We start from the raw sequence: 24,488 nt of genomic DNA on the forward strand, positions 1-24,488 counted from the left end.
CACCTCCCTTGCAGTTGACTGAAGAAAACTTCAAGAACAGAGAAGCAGATTCAGAGGGCACTAAGAATGTGGACTGGGGGCTGAAGGGAACAGAGCCCCAAGGGCCCCTAGAGGTTGAGTGGCAGTAACAATCATCCTTGTCCTCCTCCTTTTAGCCTGTCTTCCTGGGACCTCATTTCATGCTTTCTGAACATGATTTATTATCTGTCTTCATAACAACTCTGCAAAGCAGGCAGGCATTCTCACTATTTTGCCAATGGTTGTTTTCATTGTAGCTCAGGGATGTTACCCATTTGTCCTTCTAATCCAGGACTGGGACTTTTCCTTATTTGTTAAAGTTCTTTAGAGCTATCCTTAAACATTCATAAAACATTTTTTTCTCATACACTGATTTTCCCTAGTTAGAGACTCAAAAGAAGTCTTTTAAAAGTCAAGGATAGTTTATGCTTCTGAAGCTGTAATAGAATACTCCAAACTGGTATTTTCTGGTTAAGTCTGGATTTGCCTCAAGTTTTCCTAGTAACAAAAGCCATGTTGCAAAATGATAATGTCACTGTAGCCTCGTTCAAAGTATTACTCACTATTTCTGTTGCTTTGCTACTTCAACACTTGGGAAAGTTTGAATTTCCCAGTAGGGTGACCATAATACTATTTTTACCTCTTCAATGCCCACTTATTTTCAATTTAGTAAGAACAGTCTATTTGAGTTGGATTTTCAAAACTTGCTGAGAAATAGGAGATGGATTTAAATATCAAAAGACTTTAAGAAAGACAAATTTGATATATGAAGGGAAATTTGCAAAGGTAAAATACATATACAATGTATATATGTATATATATATATATCTTTTGGAATTCAATACTTTGATCAACATTCAAGTTTGGTACCATTTTGAAAACAAATGTATCATAATTCCACAAAGCACACAACATAGCATTAATATTTCTGGTTGGAAAAGGGATTATAAAATTATTTGATAATTGCAAGTTACAAATTTATTTCATAAATGATTTCAAGTTCACATGAAGTTCAATAATACTAACGAAATTGGAGGAGCATAGAAATTTGGATTTAAGAAATTTAAAAAATAACCCTATCGCCCTAAATTTCTCCAACATAAAATGCAAAAGGCATAATACTAGGGAGTCACTCGCCTTAAAGATACAAAATTTCAAAGCAGTTGAACCGTGTAAATAAAAACATGCACCAAAGAGAAATGTACTAATTTCTATTACTCTTTCATGGAACTCTGTAGGAAGCTCTATTTCAAGAAAAGAAAATACCTCTGAGGGTGCGAGAGACCTGTCTCTTTGGAGGTGAATTCAGGGGCCAGTTTCCCTGCAGCAAGCCTTCTGTGGTTGAGTCACCAGCCACAGCCAGACTTCTCCCAGGTGTCCTCTGTGAGCCTCTTCCATTTCCTTCCTATCCATTTGCTCTTTATTTACACTTTTCTGTTTTCATCTTCTTTCTTCAAGATTTCCAGAGACCTTGTTCTTGTTGAATTTGAGGCCTAATTTCCCACTGATGATCAGTCCTTCCACCTGAACCTTTTTTCCTTCCTTGATTTAAGAATTTTCACTATAATTCTCTTACAATCATCTTTCTCGTTCCAAACATCATGGGGTTTAAACCCATGAGTTTTGGAACCAGAGATACTTTGATTAAAATCCTTCTTCCCTTACCATCCTACCTCTGAGGGGCGAGGCAGGTAACTGTATCTCTCTTACACTGCTTTCCATCTGCAAAGCAGAGATGGTATCAGTACTCACCTCATGTGAAATAAATAAGGCAATGTCCGTAAATCACTTAGTTCAGTGCCACGAAGGTAAACCTTTAAAGATATTAACTATGTGTATTCTACAGTCATACATTTGCTACAGAACCTGTCTCAGAGAACCTATTTTTCAGGATCAAGACTTCTCCATATTTGCAGAAAACATCTAAATCATTAGCTTGAATATACTATGGAAATTTAATCCCAAAGTTGCAATTCTGTCTCAAACTCTTACTTTCCAGCCTTTCCTATTTGAGTCAAATGAAACCACCAGTTCACAACTGCCTTGAAATCATCTGCCTCCTTTAGTGAGAGAGTAAATTTCACTAATTTCTCATGTATGAGGAAGCACAGCACAGTGGCTAAAAGCAAGGACTGGAGGCTGGCTCCTAAGTTCAAATACCAGTTCTACTTCCCACGACATGGCCCCAGCACAAATAATTAAACTCTTTATGACACAATTTCCTCAGCTGTAAAATAGGAACGTTATAAGCACCTATCTCAGAATCCCTACCTTATATAAAGTTTAGTAAGTATTGTATTGATGTTTATTAAATAAGATAGGATTCACATTGTGGTCTTTATATTTAAAGATAAGAAACTGCAAAACTTCCATAAGGCAATGCAGGGCAGTTTTATTAGTTTGTGTTCCTTCCTTTGACCTTTTGCTGCCATCACCATTGCACAAGCTCACAGTCCATCATAACCATCAAAAAGTTGCCACCTTGTCTTTCTAAACTAGTCCTTCTGATTCCAGCCTCTCCATCTATCTGCTTTAATCCATTTTTTGACTTAATTCCTCATAGCAAGATTATTCCTTAAAAATACTTCTTTCATACTGTAATTTTATGGACTAACTCCACTGCGAGTTCAAACTCCTCACATTTGTGAGAAAATATGGACCCACTTAACCTACAATTAAGACTTCTCTATTTCTCAGTGGACATCTGCACGCCTTACCAAAATGAAGCTCACCAGATTCACTATAACTTCAATACCTTTATTCTTGTTCTCTGTCCCACCTACAGTGGGGCAGAGAAACCTGACACAGACTTCAACAACCAGCTCAGGTTCCATTTTCACCACAGAGCCTTTTCAAGGCCCTTTATCCTCAGCCTATGTAGGACTGACTATACAGTACTCTGCAGAAGAAGCCATCTTATTCTCAGCACACATACACCTAATTCTTACCATAAGGTTACTACCTTAGATTGTTATTTACATGCTTTATATGTGCAGATCTTGCTTGGTATTTCCCGTTACACAATCTCTATATTGGGCATATGGTAGATGAAATGAGAGTGGTCAAGTTAAGGATAAATGATGACCCAGACCTGTGATGAGGGTTTGTTCAATTTCTTTTTGTTAATTTCAAGACTGGATTGTTAAATGGCATGTGATAATATTTTTGCCAGATGGATGAGTATACCTAGATAGTGTCAAATTGCTTAATAAATCCAATTTAAATTTGTATTCCTATCTGTGTGCAGAATGCTCTTTAGTCATGTTCACCAAAGTAATCTCAAAATGTAGGAAAAATACAGTTCAATACCTCAGAAATGTTTTGTATAAAAATCAAAGCCTTATGTAGTCATCAATACTAAAGTGAGCCACTCCCAAGTTTTGGTTTGTTTTTTTTCTTTTTTATAAGAAAGGGGAATTGGTTATAGATTTTACCTAGTGGTTTATCTCATATCCAAAACCATATTGATAATTTCTTCAAAGTGTGAAAGGCTACGAGAAACATGAAAATAAAAACCTCATCTGTACTCTGTATCATATATTAGTTTGCTTGGCTAAAGATTTTTCTCTTTCTTAGACCCAGAGAGAAACAAAGGGAAAAAACACCCATAGAAAGCAGCAGCAAAAGTCTTAAAAGTTGACCTCATAGACATAGAGAGTAGAATAGTAGCTGTGAGAGGCTGGGAAGGGAGAGGAGAGGAGGGATAATGACAGATTGGATAACAGGTACCAAAATCAAATTACATGGATGGGATTAGTCCTAGTGTTCTATAGCAACATATAGTTTATGACATTTTGTTGTCTAGATCAAAATAACTAGAAGAGTCTGTAAGTTCCCAGCACATAGAGATAATAAATGTTTGAGGTCGTGGAAACGCTAATTGCCCTGGTCATTATACATCGAGCGTATGTATTGAATAGGTAGAAGTATTATGTATCAATTAAATTTTTTAAAGGGAAAAAACAGAACAAAAGAGAAACCAAAAAGAAAAGAAAGATAAATGGAAGTAGTTTTAAAGGCAATGACTTTTTCATTCATTTTTTGTTTTTTTAATTCTTTTTAAATGAAAGTAAAATTTCACTAATGGGTTTTCTTAAAAATATTTTGTCATACGGAAAATAGGTTGATAGTTTAGATTTAGTAATAACAACAGCAACAACAACAGGAAAAACCACCAGAAGTGTTTATAGGTTATAATTACCTTGTCCAACCTCTAAAACACCATGATCTGAAACCCCACTGAGTGTTAGTGATTCAGAATCTGAACTTTAACAGGTTGTATCCTGCACTGAAGTTTAGGGAACACTTTTTTTGATTCATTTATGTCTGCACTAACCATATAAATCATAAAAAGTTCTAAATAATGACCCTTTGAGCTTCTCAAGGTCCCAATCTTCAAGCTAAGATCTGGCTTAAACTCTTAAAACCCTTTTTCTTTTAAGTAGCAAGAGCAGAAATAACAAAGGGTAGTCTGCTTAATATGTGAGTAATCAAAACTTGCTAAGGAAAACTCTGTTGTGTTCTATTTACAGTCTCTTATCTTACTTGCTTCAACTGATTTTAAAAAAATGCTAGTTAGATATGTGTTTTTAGGCCCTAATCACACAATGACCTTCTTGAGTTAACAGTCTCAGCAAAACAGTCAGTTCAGGCTGCTTGGGGAAAAAAAAAAAAAAAACAGGCCCTGTTTTATCCAGAAGATGCTGGCTTTAGGAGGTCACCCATGGCTTTTGTCTTCAGTCACGCACAGTGAGTCTCAAAGATTCTCCAAGATGCCAGATATGCAAAGCTAGAATGGCATAAACCCCAGATTAAAGGTGAATCCTTTAGAAAGTGTGTCTGACTTGGATCCCTCGGAAAAAAGACATTGCAAAAAGACATCCCAAAATGTTGTGGAATGAAAAATTACAAAAAAAGATACCGACAGCCCAACTTTTGCTAAATTCCAGATAATAGTCTTCAAAATGGTAAAGTATTTTATGGCCTTCTTCAGGAGAAGGCCTTAAGCTAAAACTTCTGCATACCCAAATAAAAATGTAATTTATTTCAAAGTCTTATATATTCATATCAGCATCTAAGGTCAGACAATGTATAACCTTACTGGTAAGTGTAATCATATTTACTTACTTAAATTTCTTTTCTTAACAAATTTGTTATTCATTTTCAGAAAATGTGCTTAAGTAAAATAGCAATTTAAAAAACAAAACAAAGCAGAAAGCCCAATATTTCCCCCTTGTAAAGTATCATTAATCAGAGTAAATACAGTTCTATCTTATCATCATGTTTTCTAAGAGAAAACTTATGTTCTTTTTTTAGATTTGGAGAATTGCTTTTCCTGATAGAATCCCAGCACTGAGAACCCTGACCTGCAAACTTGTCCTCTGTCCCAGTTGTTTACGAGCCTTATCAGGGCACACAAAGGTTGGCAATGTGATCCTAAGATAAAAATCCCAAAGACAGAATTAGATGTTTTTCCCCAGAAATATCACCCAATGCCATGTTTTTCACATCATACTTTAAGTGTATGGTCCCATAATTTCTTGCCACTTAACCATTTTCTTTTAGATAAATAGAAAAGCATGACTTAGCATGGAATAAAAATACATACTTTTTGAAAAACTATTGAAAATTCAAAACTTATCTCAAAATTTCTAAGTGTGATATTCTAATAAACACATTTTCCCACATCAATAACATACTTCTTAGTGCTTATCACAGCACAAATATGATGATTAAAATAATTCTATGCCCCTAAATTTAAATGAAAACAAATAGTAGCAAGATATGTACACAACTAGCAACGCCAGTTATATACAAGCTTTCTTTTGCTACCTTACTAATGTATTAATAGAGGGGATAAAAAAACAAAGGTAAGAACCCAAAAATGTGCATTTGCTATGCTATAGACAAACACTCTCTAGGCAAAGAAGTACTATCAAAGTATGTCTGAATTTTTTTTTAAATGAATCCTATCACTGCTAGACGGACAAGTTTGAAAAAAAAATCTTCTACTGCCACCTGCTGGCAAGTTATATTCAATGATATTCAAAGGTGATAGAATGAAAATCTCCAGATTAAACCATTATCATTTGACTTTTTTTTGTTTAGTTTTTTGGCAGTACTTGGGTTTGAACTCAAGGCCTCACCCTTTCTAGGCAGGCGCTCTACCACTTGAGCCACTCTGCCAGCATCATTTGACTTTTAAAGCAAGAATGACCTTTAGAATCTTGTCTATCTTCCTCCAGTTCTGAATATACATACATCATATAATTAATTATGGATAAAATACTCTATATGTTTCTAGAGGTAGAGAAGTAAAGCCAGACTTAAGCATGCTTTCCTGATTGCCTGGTTTGTGAACATATTGTACCTCATGGTTCCAAAAGGAAGTCAAAGATTATGACATTTCCTTTCTTTACTTTCCCACAAAAGTCATTCAACTAAGCCCTAAGAAAAGAATAAAGATTTGAAGCCAAGTTCTCGGCAGACCTGTCTGCAGAGTTTTCACAACTCAAACACACAGGTTGGTTTTCAACGTTTTACTCCCTTATCAAGAATCAAAAGTCAAGCAAGTATTTTGAAGACATCTATGGAGTAAATTTAACTCTAACGATGTCAACATAACATTAATGGAGCATCTCAAATGAGAGATCCAACTCTGGAACTACAATAACCCCCATTAGCAAGATTCTGTAACTAGAGCTATAAACCCTTTAAAAATTCAGAAAGCCAGTGACCTGAGTTCCTGCAGTCAACTTCATTTCTCATTTTGGAGGGTCCAAGAAATTTTTAATATGCCAAACCTAGAGCCAACATCATACACTAAATGGAGAACAACTGAAACCGTTCCTGTTAAAGTCAGGAACAAGACAAGGCTGTCCACTTTCTCTACTCCTATTCAATATAGTTTCAGAACTCCTAGACAGAGCAATAAGACAAGAGCAAGAAATAAAAGGGATTCAAATAGGGAAGGAAGAAGTCAAACTATCCCTATTCACAGATGATATGATCCTGTACCTAAGAGACCCCCAAAACTCTACCAAAAAAACTATTAAACATCATAAACTCCTTTGGCAAAGTAGCAGGATACAAAATTAACATACAGAAATCAGTAGCCTTTCTGTATACCAACAACAAACTGACTGAGAAAGAAATCAGGGAAACAATCCCATTTACAATAGCCTCAAAAACAATAAAGTACCTTGGAATAAATTTAACGAAAGAAACCAAAGACCTTTTCAATAAAAAGTATGAACCACTGAAGACAGAAATTAAAGAAGACATCAGAAAATAGAAAAACTTTCCATGTTCGTGGATTGATAGAATCAACATTGTGAAAATGACGCTACTACCAAAAGCAATCTACATGTTCGACACAATCCCTATCAAAATTCCAATGACATTCTGCACAGAAATAGAAAAATCAATCGTGAAATACATAAGCAAACATAAAAGACCTTGAATAGCCAAAGCAATTCTGACCAAAAGTCCAATGCTGGAGGCATCACAGTACCCGACTTCAAACTATACTTCAGTCATAACAACAAAAACAGCATGGTATTGGCATAAAAACAGATAGGAAGACTATTCGATCAGAATAGAAGATCCAGACATAAACCCATGCATCTATAGCCAAATGATCTTCAACAAAGGACACCAAAACACATGATGGACAACAGACAGCCTCTTCAACAAATGCTGCTAGGAAAACTAGATATCCACATGTAGAAGACTGAAACTAGATCCCTGTGTTTCACCCTGTACCAAAATCAACTCAAAGTGGATCAAAGACCTTAATATAAGGCCTGAAACCCTGAAACAACTCCAAGAAGCAATAGGAAATATACTGGATCAAATAAGTATAGGGAATGACTTCCTAAACAGAACTCAAAAGGCTCAGCATCTAAGAGAAGCAATGAACAAAAGGGGACTACATCAAACTAAAGAGCTGCTGCACAGCAAAGGAAACAGTCACCAGACTCAAGAGACAGTCCATAGAATGGGAGAAAATCTTTGCCAGCTACTCATCTGCTAAAGGACTAATATCCATAATCTACAAGGAACTCAAAAAACTCAACCCCCAAAGAATCAACACCCCAATGAAGAAATGGGCACATGAATTAAACATGGGATTCTCAAAGGAAGAGGTACAAATAGCCAGTAAATACATGAAGAAGTGTTCCACTTTCCTAAATAAAAGAGATGCAAATCAAAACAACACTAAGGTTTCATCTCACCCCTGTTAGAATGGCCATACTCAAGGGTCATAACAACAATAAATTCTGGCAAAGATGTGGCAAAACAGGAACTGTTATACACTGTTGGTGGGGATGCACCACCAATAATGGAAGGCAGTATGGAAATTCCTCAAAGAAAAAAAAACTAGAGATAGAACTGCCATATAATCCAGTGATATTGTTCCTGGGCATCTACCCACAGGAACATAAGACAGGATACAGTAGAGACACCTGTACACTAATGTTCATCGCATCACTATTCACAATAGCCAAACTTTGGAAACAACCCAGGTGCCCTACAACTGATGAATGGATCAAGAAACTGTGGTATATATACACAACGCAGTGTTACTCAGCCATAAGGAATAATGACATGTGGTTATGCAATTGGAGGACATCACGCATGTTAAGTGAAGTAAGCCAGTATCAGAAACACAAAAGTCAAGTTTTCTCTCATGTGTGGAAGATAGATCCAAAGATAAACGTATACACAAAAACAAGCATGTTCATATACAAACTCAGATGTAGAACATGTTTGTAACACTGGAACTACTCTATGGAACTCGGGGAAAGAGGGAAAGGAAAAGAGAATGAGGGAGCATCAGTAATATCGTATAACATAAGATGTGAAGGTAGAGGATAAAGGATGTATACTGAAAGCTGTGAAAAAAAATGGGAGGGTAGGAGGAGAGAAATGGAAGGGGTTGAACGGACCAAAGTAAAGCACAACCACATGGGCATACATTGAGACATCCCTTTGAATATCAACTTCAATATTAATAACAAAAACCAGGACTGTAAAATAAGTACAGTGGGTGTGTGGTAGGGGTACTAGTGGGGGGGGGTGGAGGAGGGAAGGACATTAAGGTGAGCATATATGGTAGATGGACTTCTTATATGTATATGAAACAGAACTAAGGAACCTCTTGCAATTGCTTTAAGTGGGGTGGGGAGGGGTTGAGGGAAAGAGATGATGGGGGCAATATAAATAATGTACAATATAAGTCTAATTGGAATTGTGACAATTGATCCCCCCATATAATGAATATATCCTAATAAAAATTATATAAGAAGATTCTGTAGCTGTAGCTATAAACCCTTTAAAATTCAGAAAAACCAAATTCCTGCAGTCAACTTCATTTCTCATTTTGGAGTGCCTAAGAATTTTTAAAAAACATTAGCTAAAGGTTTTAAGGGAGGTAATTATCCCTTTTTAAGGAGTATTTTAAAAATACATGTAGATAGGTAAACCAAAAATTTTACTTTATATCAACAATATACCAATTTCTCCCACCAAAAATAAACTATGGAAATAGTTTTTATTGTGTGTTGCAAGGCATATATTTTCTGATTTTCCATGCCACATTGCTTTGTCTATTCTAAGATAATGTCGAAAAAGTGAATTTGACTAATCAGTTTCTCCAATGTTAGGTACAATGTGTACCTGAAGGCAATGCTCCAACTTATAAATTCTGGGTCTTTCTTTCACATCCCTAGACATGAGCAAATTTGTCTTCTAGGATGCTGAAGAATTGCTTGTAATTCTATGGTGCTATAATTAAGTCTTGTACAAATTCTGCTGTCAAACAGTCACCAAAATGGGTGGTGAACACAGCCAAGTAAACTCTAATTATGGAAGGCAGGTTCTCTGTGATCTTACATACACGAAGCAAAGGCAAGATTGGACAGCTAAGACAGGATACCAAGGTAATAAAAATAGCCCTGTCATATTCAATGCAAACCCCTATTGGTAACAAGCTGCTACCTTCCGTAGTTCATAGGTACTTTAAAAACACATTCTGGGACCCACTACTTAGAATTCAGCCTTGGATTGTTCTCTGAAAAATAAAGTTATGAAATTTACAGGTAATATTCATTCCTGAGACAAAAAGGTGACAGGATACCAATGCCCTAGATAATTTTCCATTTTGTATTTTAGCCTCTCCACTAATGTTATTTTTCAAATTTCTGCTGAGTTCAATGGAGTGCACTTTAGCATTCTAAAAAAGCAAACATGCACTTTTAAGTATACTACACAATGCATTTATACGAGTTGAATGCATGTATACAACCAGTGCCCAATCAAGGACAGGGCACTGGTGTGCTCTCCAGAAGTGTCCTCCATCCAGAAAAGGGGGACTTTAATTTTATAAAATATTTAAATGTCTCAAAAAGAACATTATACAGCACATCCTTGTTCTGCCTTCTTAGAAATGACTATGCTTCTCCTCCCCCTATGCCTGTACAAATCGCTATGCCCTTCTTTCCCTTTCTCAATAGCTCAAATTTGAGATCCAGATCAAATATCACCTTCTCTGTGAAGACTTTCTTGACCTCCACAAAAATAGTAAGTCCTCATCCATTATATTCATAGATGAGTTTGCACATAGTTCACGATCCCACAGCATACTGTATTACAGTTTTTTCATATGTACATCTATTGTGAACACCTCATGGTTACAAAAGTTGTTTAATTTCAAGTTTTGATCTGCCTTCTGTGCCTCAGTTTCAACTGTATGCTTTAAATTGCATGCCAGTGAGTAACTTGATGTTTTTCATACTGTTTCTTCTACAGAAACAACTGAACAATTTTTCAAAACAGAAAGTTCTTTCAAAGTGTATTCTATTAGATCAAGTGAAACAAAACAATATATCCAGATGTTTTAAAGTGTATGTCATCTTTTTTTGGTGCTAAGGATTGAACCTAGAGCTTGATACACGCTAATGCTAAGTATATGCTCTACCATTGAACTATACCCCAACACTGGTATAAATCATATCAATGCCCTTCATATAAAGAATTTATAACATAGCATATTTTATTCAAGCAAATTAAATAGCATACTTAGCATGTACTAGACTGCTTTGCAAAGAAGCCATCTTCTTGTAAATGATAATATTAAAGTATTTCTCCATGGGAAAAAATTTACAAAATAAATTTTAGGCCTGATATTCTCATTTCCTTATACTGTTCTCCTTCCTCATCCTCCTCTCTTGCCAAACTAAACAAGCTTACTTCAGCTAAGTTGAGATAAACTTTACTTGGACATTCAGTTCAAGGACAATAGAAAAAACAAAAACATGAACACCTTTTGATGAATCAGAAATGCCAGAGCTCTCCTACCTGTGCACCTAAGCTGGCAGCCATCATGTGAGTCAGAAGTTTAGCTGCAAACATGGAGTACCTGGCACAGAAGATATGGGAAAGAACAGCCAAGCAAAGACCTGTAGAAACAAAAGAGTCCATGTGTGGTTTCATAATCCATGAAGAGACAAACAGTACACAGTAAAATTCTTTGGGACAGTTAAGCACACATGGCCTGCCTATGCTGCATAATATGTCAGCTCTGCAAAGATTACATTGAAATTTTAGTCTACTTCATTTAATCTGACATATAAAATCTTCACACCTATCAGTAGCCCAATGGATAACTAATTTTCAAATATCTGCATGTTGTTAAAAAGAAATCACAAAATAAGCAGATTAATAATTTTAATAAACATTTGATTTTCTGTTCACATTAGTTAAGTTTTACTATTTAAGGAGAAAAACTTTTTTTTAATTTTTATTTTATTCATATGTGCATACATTGTTTGGGTCATTTCTCCCCCTTTCCCCCCTCTCTTACTCGCCCCTCCCCCTTATCTCCCCTTACCCTTCACTACCAGGCAGAAACTATTCTGCCCTTATCTCTAATTTTGTTGAAGAGAGAGTATAAGCAATAATAGGAAGGACCAAGGGTTTTTGCTGGTTGAGATAATGTGGTATCTATACACAATGGAATTTTATGCAGCCATGAAGAAGAACGAAATGTTATCATTCGCTGGTAAATGGATAGAATTGGAGAACATCATTCTGAGTGAGGTTAGCCTGGTCCAAAAGACCAAAAATCGTATGTTCTCCCTCATATGTGGACATTAGATCAAGGGCAAACACAACAATGGGATTGGACTTTGAGCACATGATAAAAGTGAGAGCACACAAGGGAGGAGTGAGGATAGGTAAGACACCTAAAAAACTAGCTAGCATTTGTTGCCCTTAACGCAGAGAAACTAAAGCAGATACCTTAAAAGCAACTGAGGCCAATAGGAAAAGAGGACCAGGAACTAGAGAAAAGGTTAGATCAAAAAGAATTAACCTAGAAGGTAACACACACCCACAGGAAATCAATGTGAGTCAATGCCCTGTATAGCTATCCTTATCTCAACCAGCAAAAACCATTGTTCCTTCCTATTATAGCTTATACTCTCTCTACAACAAAAATTTTTTTTTCATTTTTCTTTTATTATTCATATGTGCATACCAGGGCAAAATAGTTTCTGCTGGGTATTGAGGGGGGGGGAGAGGGAGGGGGCAGAGTGGGTGGTATGGGAGGGGGTGGGGCCAGGGGGGGAGAAATGACCCAAGCCTTGTATGTACATATGAATAATAAAAGAAAAAAAAAAGAATAGCTATACAGGGAGTTAACATGCATTGATTTCATGTACATGTGTGTTACCTTCTAAGTTAATTCTTCTTGAACTAATCTTTTCTCTAGTTCCTGGTCCCCTTCTCCTATTGGCCTCAGTTGCTTTAAAGTATCTGCTTTAGTTTCTCTGCGTTGAGGGCAACAAATGCTAGCTAGTTTTTTGGGTGTCTTGCCTATCCTCATACCTCCCTTGTGTGTTCTCGCTTTATCATGTGATCAAAGTCCAATTCTAAGGAGAAAAACTTTTATGCCTTTACAATGATTTCTAATCTAAGTTTCTAAGAATGAATGGCTTGGTTAAATAGAGATGTTTAGGGAGATGAATATGATTTTTCAGGGATAAGAATGTAAATGGCACCACCAAAATTAAGGTCAGGTATTTATCCTTTTTTTTTTTTTAAATTCTAGAAATAGTTATGTAATTAGAGCACTTGTAGTTATGAACCTCAGCTGTATACGACTGCATGCCAACACCAGGAACAAAATGTTTTCTTTCCTACACAATGAATTTAAACTTGATTTAAATTTCTAAGTGGCATGAAAAAAATTATTCTTACTATTTTAAAATCTACTTGAATTCACCTATTTACACTAATCAAGAGGATGTTAAAACCCCAGCACTGATACACAATCTTTTCCTTGCAATTCAGAAAATTTTCTTTTAATGCTATATTTTAAAGGCAGAATATTTTAAAACTTGAATATGCTGCATATGGCAATCCACTTGCTTTTTCATTTGAGACTTTTACCCCACTCTTGTCCTCAAGAGGATTATTTTGCCTAAGAATTAATGAAGCATTGCAACTACTGGCATGTGTATAGTGCTTTGTCAACTACTTTGCATGTATTACCTCATTTAATTATGTCAAAACTCCTTGCCAAATAGGAGACAGTGCACTCACTTAATATTTTGTTTTCTTATCTTTTCTGAAGCCATGAAACAAGCTTTTAGAGCATACCACATACTAACACAAATGCAATGGCCATCTGGAAAATGCCCACATGGAGTTTTCTGACTCATTTTCTGTTCAGAAACGCCACTCAGAAGTCCTTTTGGGAAACGATTTCGATTATATTTTTATATTTTAATAAAGTAGAAAAAGGTCCCACAAGAAGGGAGGCTTTGTGTTACTCCAGGCTTTTACTCTAGACATTTGTCCAGGAAATCTGGAGCAATCTATTTGGAGGAAGGCTGCCTGCATGTGTTAGGCAGGGGTGCTGCTTCCAAAATCCACCCATACAGGTGCACAGTGTATCTCCAGAAACTGCAGTCTGATACTGCTCCTTCACTTATGTAGTCTCTATACTACTGGAGCTGATGTTCAAAACTCACTTTGAATTCCCAGGAAGGTCACAACCAGTGTTCAAAGTAAGAGCTTAAGTTGTGTGTGTGTGTATAATACACTGACTTAAAAACAGGACCTTACAAGTTTTCTCATTATAAGCCACATGATCACAAACATGCGCTTTACTGTAAGTCTATTTTGGTGAACAATAATAATGTGCAGCAAGAGCATTAGTGTTGAGCAAGAGAGAAATACACACATTTACTATTCTTTCCAGTTCAGAAGAAGAGCTTATTCATAGCTATTTCCCTTAAATGGTAATCCCCATCATACTCCTGTTTCATGATACAAATTTACTACAATTAAACCATACCAACTCAGAAATATTTAATTAATTATACAAAGCTTCAATCAAAATGCTACCACGACACCTGGTGGTAATGCAGGATTCAAAACTAGGGGCAGGAAAATGGACTAGTTTCTCTTATCCTTTAACTATTATGTGTCATAATTATCTGGTTCATTTTTTAACTTAGAAAAAAAGAACGCTGCCAAAAACCGAAAGCAGGCTGTGTGCTAAACCAGGGAAATTTATCTGGCTTTGGGCAGGATACCAAAACTTAAGGTTTAAAGAAATAAAATACAAACAGTTCAAAATTCATGGTGGCTCACACATGTAATCCCAGATATTTAATTGGCTGAGATAGGACAATCTTGGTTCAAGGCCAGTCAGGGCAAAAGTTAGTAAGACTCCAGTTGAAAAAACAAAAACAAAAACCAAAGACTGGCGCATAGTTCAAGTTGTAGAGTGCTTGCTTAAAAACACTTGAGTTCAATTCCCCAATACTAATGAAAGAGAGAGAGCACTATTTTTCAGTTGTCTTCTGTAATTTGCAGCCAAATTCATCCTAAATAAAACACCTATACATACATATGTAGAGAAATCCAACATCTTTATGCCATGTCAAAATTAACATTAAGCTTTGCGACTTCTTTATCACCTGTAGTTATCCCTTCAAACTGATCTTTTAAAGTTCTAAGTATATTTTCACATTTTTTTTCTCTTCTTCTTGGGAGAAACTTTCCATTCAGTAGTGAGAAAGAAGTTGGATTTTTCTTTGTTTTGGTTTGATTTGGTTTTGAGGGTCTCACATTTGCTGGGCAGGCACTCTAATGCCTAAGCCATGCCTTAGCCCAGAATGAAGATGTTTTGATACACACTCCTCCACAGTCATAATAGCTATATTAGGACAATGATTTCTGAGAATATGAACCTGATGATTCTTGGAACTTGACAGAAAATTTTAGAAAATATTTTTATTTTTAAAAATAATTTTTGGTTGGGCACGGGGGCTTGTGTCTGCAATATCAGCTACTCAGGAGATGGAGATTGGGAGGATTATGGCTTGAGACCAGACCGGACAATGAATTAGAAATACTCCATCTCAAAAAATCTGGGCAGGGTGGTGCATGCCTGTCATCCAAGCTAATCAGAAGGTATAAATAGGAGGACTGTGATCCAGGCAAAAAGTGCTAGGCCCTAGCATTTTTGAAAAATAACTAAAGCAAAAAGTGCTGAGAGTGTGACTTAAATTGGTAGAGTTAAATGCCTGCCTAGCACGCTTAAGACTCTGAGTTCAAACCCCAGAATTGCCCTGCTTTCCCCAAAAGAAAATAAGATAAAAATATTTTAAGTAAGAATGTGGCATTTGGCAATGCTACTTTTTTTTCTGGAAAATCTGTCAGAACCTCAGCTTATAAAATATTAAAAGCACAATCTGAACATTCTTACAGTTTTTATAAGCACTTTACAAAAGAATGATCATGCTTCAAAGGCGTTTGTATTATGTTACTTTTCTTAACCTGTAAGTCTTATATTTAGCAATTTAGAAACAACTATTTACTGTAAAACTGACATTGTGTGGGCATTTATACTGTTAGCAATCTATAAACAGTAAATAAAACCATTCACCAATTAAAAGGTAAAGCTCAGGTTTGAATAATGTATTAAGGGATTTTCTCATCTCAAAAGAACAAAAAAGAAGTGAAACCAAGTGAGGTCTGGCCCAGCTCCAAGCTCAGTTTAAAACCCTTCCAAAGATAGGAGACTCCCTTCTAAGTGCATCAAAATTAATTAGTTTACTTATTGATGTTATAACTGAAAGGGAATATGCAATGTTGCAGGTTCTCTCTAAGATTACAAGATTATTAGATGTGTTAAGAGTCAAATCAAGAAATATCCAATCCAAAAATCTGTCTTTGATATACAATATCAAGAGTTATGGGAAAGCCCGGGAGGCTTCTTTGACGTTATCATTCAAATAGTAATGTGTACCTCAAACATACTGATGTTCTTCACAATTATATTATAAAAACTATGACAAAATCACAGTTATTTTAAATTACATTTCTCCCAGTTTGTCTTTGTGGTGAGTTCCATATTCTACCATTTACAGCACACAGCTCTGTTTTACTTACCTCTCTATCTTTTTCATCTCAGAGAATGACCTTATTTTAATTTTATGGCATTTGTTAAACAAGAATATACCCTCTCTTTTCATCTTTCCAAGCTGAGAATGTCTAAGCCTTTTGGCCTCTTTGCCTGTATTATATACTTTGATCATTTCAGTTGTTCATCCTAGTACAATAGTAACCAGAACTGCAAACTGGAATTGGTATAGCTATACTGTGATTTACGTTGATTTTAAAAAAGGTTAAGTTTCTGTCTAATTGTATGTTGCTACATTTCATAAAAAGGATTAGTTTTATCAAATTCAAAGGGATATTCAGTATGGCCTGATCTAAATTAAGGGAATATACATACATAAATTATCTTTTCTGGTTCCTGGGGACCCATCAGAGGATAAGCATTCATTTGCCCCTGAAGAGGAACTGAGTCACCTACACAGAATTTTATGTGTCCTTATTGGTAGAACAATGGCACAGATGGGGAGATTAAAAAAACACTAATATTAAACAACTGAAACTGATTTCAAGTCAAAAGTAACAAATGTGTATTCTGACATTTAGGTGTTGATTCTGAAATTAGTGTTACCTTTTCTGGAGTTAGTTACAGAAAACATAGATTAATTAATGATTTGCCCAGGGAACACCTTACAATTCTGCTTGCTCTATATAAAATCAGGATGCCATTCCTCTTTAGGTTTTGAAATGTTTTGCTGCTCGATATTGGTAATAAGCAAGGAATTTTTGTGTGTTGTAGCACCTGAATTAATGTCTGTGACATCCAGATTTTTATTTAGACATTGTAAATTCTGCTTTTATTTCATCATTCTATGAAATTTCTTTTCTCTGTAAAAGAAATTTATGACCCCTAAAATTAAATTATGTGTCTATCTGATTTTGGAACCATATGGACCTAGAAGAATCTATTAAATAAGAAATATCATCTTTTATGAAAGATATTGAGAATGAAAAATATTAACTTGATATTGAAAATAAGTTAGGTTCAGAATTAAGATACACTCAAGAAAATTTATAACTATATAAAATAAAATAAAATTATATTTGAAAGATTTTAATAACCAGAACAAAGAACAGTAAACTTCCTAATAAATAAGGATTATTATGGGAATTGTTTGCACAATAAATTTAAAAAGACATGCACTCAATGCTAATCACATTTACAGAAAAAACATTAAAGCAGAAAATTAGAAATGTCTAAGTTAATTTATCTACTACCCTGTGATACAGATATTCTTCATACTCACATATTAGGTGTGAGAATACTGAGGTATACAGAAACTAAGGAATTTATCCCAGGTCCTATAACCAGCTAATGACAGAATCAGGATTTGAACTAAGGCAGTCTGACTTTAGGATTTGTGCTTTAAACCATTACTCTGTACCCAGTTCTATACACTGCACATTGTTCACACAAACAGTTGGGAAACTGTAAACGGTAATGGGGGTACAGAATAGGGGGCCATGGGGGATTCAAATGATATAGTATAAAGAATTTCCAGACTTCCAACCAAATGATTAATATAGCAAGTGAGAATAATTCTATAGTTTATTTGTAGGTTAACAGTCTGACAGATATTAATACAATTCAAGTTACTATTGCAGCCAGAAATGAGGCCTAGATGTGGAATGAGAAGGATGATTTATTGTTTTAACACAATGGTTGGTATATTTATAACTACTATTTTGTAGAATACAAACTAATCCATGGGGTAAGTTATTTTTAATGAAAATACAAAATTCTGTTTATATACTGTGATATACATTATCATATAAATGTGTACATATATCACATATTCCTGTTATTCTAACTATAGAACCTGTCCTCTAAAACACACAACCACAAACTACAGCCTTTCCTATTACCTAGTTTCTATCCCACACTGTATTACATATTCCTTATGAGTCAGAATCATGTCTTGTTCTTTACTATATCTTCAGTACAGAGTTGGTTCTCCATAAATACCTGTTATATGAATTAAGGAATAAGACAACAGGAAAGTGATGAATTACAGTATGTTTACATACTACGGGAAACAGACTTTCATTCTCACAAATAATTAAGATTATTGATTGAAAATACTGTCACTGACCTGAGACACATATAAATCCAGAAGAGAAAAAAGCTTCGTTGTATGAAGACAAGTTGTCAGTCTGGGCGTAGACAGCATACACAGACATGTGTGAACAGGCACATTCCACATAATCTGAAGTGTCCTCAACCACTTTGCAAAACTGACTGTCAGACAACCAGCTAAAGAAAAATATAATAGTCACTATTCCTCTTTCATTAACACTTAAGATGTTGAGATTTTTTAACAGAAAGAATAATTTGTTCAACTTAATTGTTCTTTACTCAAGACTTAGGCAGACATTTTCAAGAAGAAATACAGGAGGAAACATCTTGTTCAGGACATGACCCAACAGATTCCAGACATCTTAAGAAGCTGTGTAAGTATCAACCACACCTGCCAAAGCATTCTCTGTATCAAAGAAGCTGGTTCTCTGGGCAAAGTAGTACCTGTTACTAACTTACCTAAAGAAAACCTACCCTTATCCCAAAGCCCCAAGAGATCAGCTGACCCATGACATGAGTAGTGTTCACTCGTCTTTGTGTTTTCATGAGTTCTCATTTGAAAAACATAAATTACTTGTATACTTTTCTAGATTCCTTTCTCATCTTTATTTTTGTTGTTGTATTTTAAAACATATCATACATATGTTTTTCCAGGTACGAATATTTCCTTCTCTGAAGTTTGACTCATTTTGCATTCCTCAGTAATTATTAATTGAGCCTCTTCTCTCTTGGTGAAAATTGAAGATTTGATTACCAAATTATATGTTGAGGATTATAGAACATCTATGGGTATATGATCTTTGACTTATGATTGGGTTAGATTCTGATAAAAGCCACTGTAAATTGAAAACACTGTAATTTGAAAATGCACTTGATACATCTAAACTAGTGAACATCATCCCTTAGCAACACAAGTACACTGTACAGTCTCATTATTTACCCTCACGATCCTCATAATACAGCTTACTGTGAACTATGGCTCAATGCTCAATAGAGAAAGAATCATACCACATCTTGCCAGTATAGGAAAAGATCAAAATTCAAAATTTGAGTATAGTTTCTAATGAATGTGTATCAGTTTTGCACCATCCTTAAGTAGAAACCATGTAAGTTTAACAATCATAAATTAAGAGCCATCTTTATTGTGTTTTAGGTATGCCAGATGGTAGGGATACAAAGAATTTCCTTTCTTTTCTAACATATTTGTTAATTTTAGAAAAGATATTTGCATTGAGCAAAATTCATCCTATAGCCCATGAAAACACCAATAAATAGTAAAGAACTAAGTGATATGCATGGGATTGCATGTCCCATGTGAAAAATACTAGACTATTTCTTATCCTGCTCTATCTTATTTATTCTGCAGATTATTCTCCAGTCTGAAGTCTTACTTGAGACCATCATCTATGCTCAGTATAAAAAAATTAAGTTTAATATTTCTGGAATAGGGAAGGACAAAATCACGATCTTAAATATTGCTAATAAATACCTTGAAGCAGCCTGATTCCAAAGGAGACAAAGAGAAGTCTGAGGAATGATTCTAGACTCAGCAGCATAAATCCTGTAGAGAACCTCATTGCTGTTAGTCAGGAGTTGTGAACTCTGACCTTTCACATTCAAAGCTAATACCTATGTCAGAAGGAACAGAAAATTTAATGACATTGTCCAATTAATGGTCTGACTAAGTCTCCCACTCTAAACTGACCTTCATTTTTCTAATAACCATAGTCACTTATTTTCTTCCAGTTCTAATAATTAGCTCACTTGTGGAACAGTGATGCAGGGCGTCTGACTGGTTTTCCCATTGTGTACATTCTACCTCCACTTATTCATTTAGTAGTCTTCAGCTGAAAATATTCACTTCAGCTATAATTAGTTGACTATACCAAGAGTAAGGTATATAAAAGGATATGGTACCAGCAAAAGCTACATTTTTCACATTCTCAACTTTTATGTATATTTTGCTCAATAAAACATGAAAGAAACATTTCCAACTATTTTTGCAACCAAGCATTCTACAAATGATTCGTAAAGATGGAACATTTTTCTTATTATTTCACCATGTGTAGTCCTTGCCAAAAATCTGATTAAATAAATGCATTCTGAGTGTGTCTGTTAAAGGGAAAATTAGATTCCAATGACATAATTTTTTAAATGACAGATTACCTTATTTTTCAGGACAGGAAGGTTGTTTCCAGTTACAAACCACTGCTGGCTGCTATACTCCGTAAAATGGACTAATCTACATGTACTTTTACCAGTCATTATTTCTGCATCTGGAACATCCAATAACCTCTCTGGAAGGTGGATGTAATCACCTTCCTTTCCTTCAAACTTGTGCCCATTGATCTGCCGAGGATGCCAATGAAGAGCCAGTATTGACAAGTATGGGCAACTGTCAAGGATGGTTTTGCCTCTACAAAAGAAAGGCAGAGTCTGCTTAAGTGGCATGGATTTGCATCCATATATCCACTTATATTTGTTAAAATGCATTACACCGGGACACTGCTCTTCATCTGTAACAATCACATTATCAACCCAGAACCACTAGAAACAATCTGCTTTCAGTCTTTCTATGATTAATTATTACAACTTTCTGCATTCTCATGCCTGATCCTCCTTATAATCTAAAATATGAGTTCTTGAAAGCTGTTTCATGGCTATCAAAATAAAATCTGTCACTGCAAAGTATACTTTTCTGTGTTAGTAGCATCAGCATTAATGGAATAGTCTGGAAAAAGAGTGTCCCCAATAAACAAAAGCCCAGTTTTACTTAAGAACATCATAAAATTTATAAATCCAGAGTCTTGTTTTTATCCAGAGTGTATACCATGCCTTTCTAACACATCAAGGCACTGCTAATCCAATCATTTGACTGGTAAGGAAAACTTTGGTCTTTATTCACTTAACAATTCTGTTTTTGAAGATCTCCTATACATAATCAGAGACTGTGCTCAGTTAAATTGCTTTCCAAACTCAATGTGAGTTGAAATCTTGTGGATTTGGTTTAAAGTACAGATTTCTGGTTTATATTCGAGACTTGCTAACTAAAAATCCTTACCCAAGGAGAGGGGGTTGGCAGTTCTAGGTATTTTTATTTGCAACCAGTTCCCCAGAAAAACTGTTGCAACCTGTTTCAGGACTCATCATCTTTGAAAACAATAAGAAGATACAAAGATAAATCAGATCTGAAACCTGCCTAAAAGTGTAGAGAATATTAGAATATTAGGGTAAGATTTATGCATTCAATGTTAAAATTATATAGACTACAACATATGTAGAGTATGTATAATTAGATCATGGATCAAAATGATACCTTGTCAAGACTCCCTAATGCAGGAAATGGAAGAGAGAGTTTTTTGAGGATTTTTTTTTTTTTTTTTTTTTTTTTGCAGCACAGGAGTTTGAATTCAAGGCCTTATACTTGCTAGGCATGTGCTCTACCAGTTAAGCCACACCCCCAGCCCTTTTTGCTTTAAGTCTATTTTTCAGGTAGAGTCTTGCATTTTTTCTCAGGGTCAGCATTTGACAGGACCCTACTACTTCAGCCACCTCATAGCTGGGATTAAAGACATACACCACCATGCCCACTCAGAGCAGAGAACTTTAAATGAACAATTTGAAAAAAAAAAAGAAAAGAAAGTAAAAGCTACCTTCTTCTTCAAGCTATGCATCTTCTCTAAAAAAAAAAAAATCTCCTCAGCTTTAATGACTATAATTGAATCAGTTTGTGATTTCAAATATCTGCTTTTAATCCACTCATTCATACAGGACCTGAGGTCTCTATATCAAGCCTCCTGAGAAAACACCTTCCCTTTAATGGACCACACACCCCTCCACAAAAGCTTGTCAAAAACTCAATTCATAATCTCCCCACTTAGCCTCCCACATTGTCACTGGTGACTCTCAGCCTAAAACTACCACTGCAGATGCCCTAAACAGGCACAAAGCAGGTGAGACCAGTGACTCTCAGCCACATAGATGCCCAGCGCCTTTCATTCCCCTACCTCCAAGTTACTGAGATTCAGTCTAGTCAAAGCCATGATGGAGTCTACTAATTTGGTAAATCAACACTACATGCACAGTGACTCTACCCAACCTTCACGCAAGTGCACCACATTCCTGGCTGATGATCAAACTCTCCCTTACACCTTGACCATCTAGATCTATGCCCTTCAAATGTACTCACCTTGATCCATGCTATAATCTGCCTAGATTGAAGTGGAGTGGGACCCCATTAAGATGTTGATTGGCGCCACGACAATTCAGCAGTGGCCAACCTCAGTGGGACCCTCAGCGCCACTTGACATTGTTTCTACTTGACTTCCAAGTGATTGTCTTAGATTCCACCATTTTCCTCAATATCTTTGCTCAAATTCCTAAGCACTTCACTCTTAGCCAGTGCCACTGATATCACTTTACAGCAATGCATAGAAAATATATATCACAATGCTCAACATTTTTAGAGCTTTCTGAACAAAACAAACCAACTTTGAGCACTCTCTAATTTCCTATGTTTAATTTGTCACTCTCTTATTTTTCCTGTGTTCAACTGTATGAAAACAATTAGGTTGTCAAATAGGACAAATCCCACTACAATTACGGGATTGAAGGTACCACCCTTCCATGTCACTTACTTAATTTCAGACTTTATCTTCTCCTACCTGAACAATTGTTTTCTATGGAGTATTCCTGTTTCTTGGTTTTCTATATTCTTTAACTTTTTTGTAGTGAAAGATAGCAATGTTTATTAGGAAAGGAATATACTTTCCAAACACTGAAAATGGGTGATCTCAGAAAGGAAGATGCAGTAATAAAAAGTAAATAAAAGAAAAAAAGAAAAAAGAAAGGGAGATTGAGAATGACTTATTCTCTAACCTTCAACATTCTCCTCAATAAAAAGTCTCTAAAATCCTAAGTCTGAATCACACACACACACACACACCCCTGGCTTACTCTATACTAAACTTCCTTTTAAAAAATGATGATTCCCAAGTACACCATGCTATTTCTTGTGTAATTGCCATGCTGTTTCTTTTTCCTGGATAACTCAAAACGAAAGCCAAATCTGTTTAGAAGAAAATGGCAGAAAGCATATTTATTTATTCATTTTGTTCACGCACTATACAATAACCATTGAGACGCTACCAAATACCAGAGTTTTCCAAGTCCTTTGAATACGTTAGGCAACAAGACAGAAAAGGTCCCTCTTTTTGGGGATCTTATACCCTCTTGAGTTTTCACTGGGCCTTTGAGGGCACAATATGGCACTCAACATTCAAGCCAGGCAGATGTTCACATTTAAGAAAACCTTGACATCCTCATGATGTTCCAGAAATATGGAAAAACAAATGGAAAAGAATGGAATTACAGGGCATGCAATGCTATTAGTTGTTTAATTTCATTGAACAATATAGTTGAACATAGTTCAACAGAGGTAAATAATGACATTTTTTTTCACATAAGCACAATCTGTGGCCTCAGTGTAAACTTTCTTTAAACAAACAAATGCTCTGTGTCAGGGGATGCTGAATATGGTGTTAGAGACATTTATAAAACACACTAAGTGGAACTGCTAACCATTGGTCTCAGGTGGACATTTAGGATGAAAGGTGGGAACTGGAGAAGGACCTCTTGAGAAAAGCTTCCTGAAAGATTTTTCTGGTACTTTGCTGATTTTCCACCATAAGAAAATCTAAGAAATCAGGCACCAGCAGCTCATGCCTGTAGTCCCAGTTACTTAGGAGGGAGATATCAGTGGCACAGTGGTTCAAAGCCAGAACTGGGTAAATAGTTCATCAGACCCTATCTTGAAAAATACTCAACCAAAAAAGGGCTGGTCATGGGGCTCAACAGGTAGAGCACCTGCCTAGCAAGTGTAAGGTCCTGAGATCAAACACCAGTTCTACCCCTCCAA

The 24,488-nt window shown here is 35.6% G+C and overlaps 1 protein-coding gene and 1 long non-coding RNA gene across 5 annotated transcripts in view; one reads left to right on the forward strand and one right to left on the reverse strand.

Annotated features, from left to right (window-relative positions):
- Nucleotides 1–20,887, forward strand: part of LOC141424171 (uncharacterized) — a 63,125-nt gene extending 42,238 nt beyond the window's left edge. Inside the window, exons 3-5 of the long non-coding RNA XR_012449113.1 lie at nucleotides 10,536–10,602; nucleotides 18,856–18,945; nucleotides 20,750–20,887. This is a non-coding gene — a long non-coding RNA (uncharacterized lncRNA). The remainder of the gene's footprint in view (nucleotides 1–10,535; nucleotides 10,603–18,855; nucleotides 18,946–20,749) is intronic.
- Adgrv1 (adhesion G protein-coupled receptor V1) overlaps nucleotides 1–24,488 on the reverse strand; it is a 609,243-nt gene that overhangs the window by 326,460 nt on the left and 258,295 nt on the right. For all 4 annotated transcript variants that reach the window (XM_074077095.1, XM_074077094.1, XM_074077093.1 and 1 more), the window contains 4 exons: nucleotides 20,738–20,987; nucleotides 20,061–20,200; nucleotides 18,588–18,748; nucleotides 11,380–11,480 (listed from right to left, as the gene is read on the reverse strand). In XM_074077095.1, coding sequence (XP_073933196.1) covers nucleotides 11,380–11,480; nucleotides 18,588–18,748; nucleotides 20,061–20,200; nucleotides 20,738–20,987 — 652 coding nt within the window. The remainder of the gene's footprint in view (nucleotides 1–11,379; nucleotides 11,481–18,587; nucleotides 18,749–20,060; nucleotides 20,201–20,737; nucleotides 20,988–24,488) is intronic.

This window comes from Castor canadensis, chromosome 6 (assembly GCF_047511655.1).
Source record: "Castor canadensis chromosome 6, mCasCan1.hap1v2, whole genome shotgun sequence".
NCBI classification, from domain to species: Eukaryota; Metazoa; Chordata; class Mammalia; order Rodentia; family Castoridae; genus Castor; species Castor canadensis.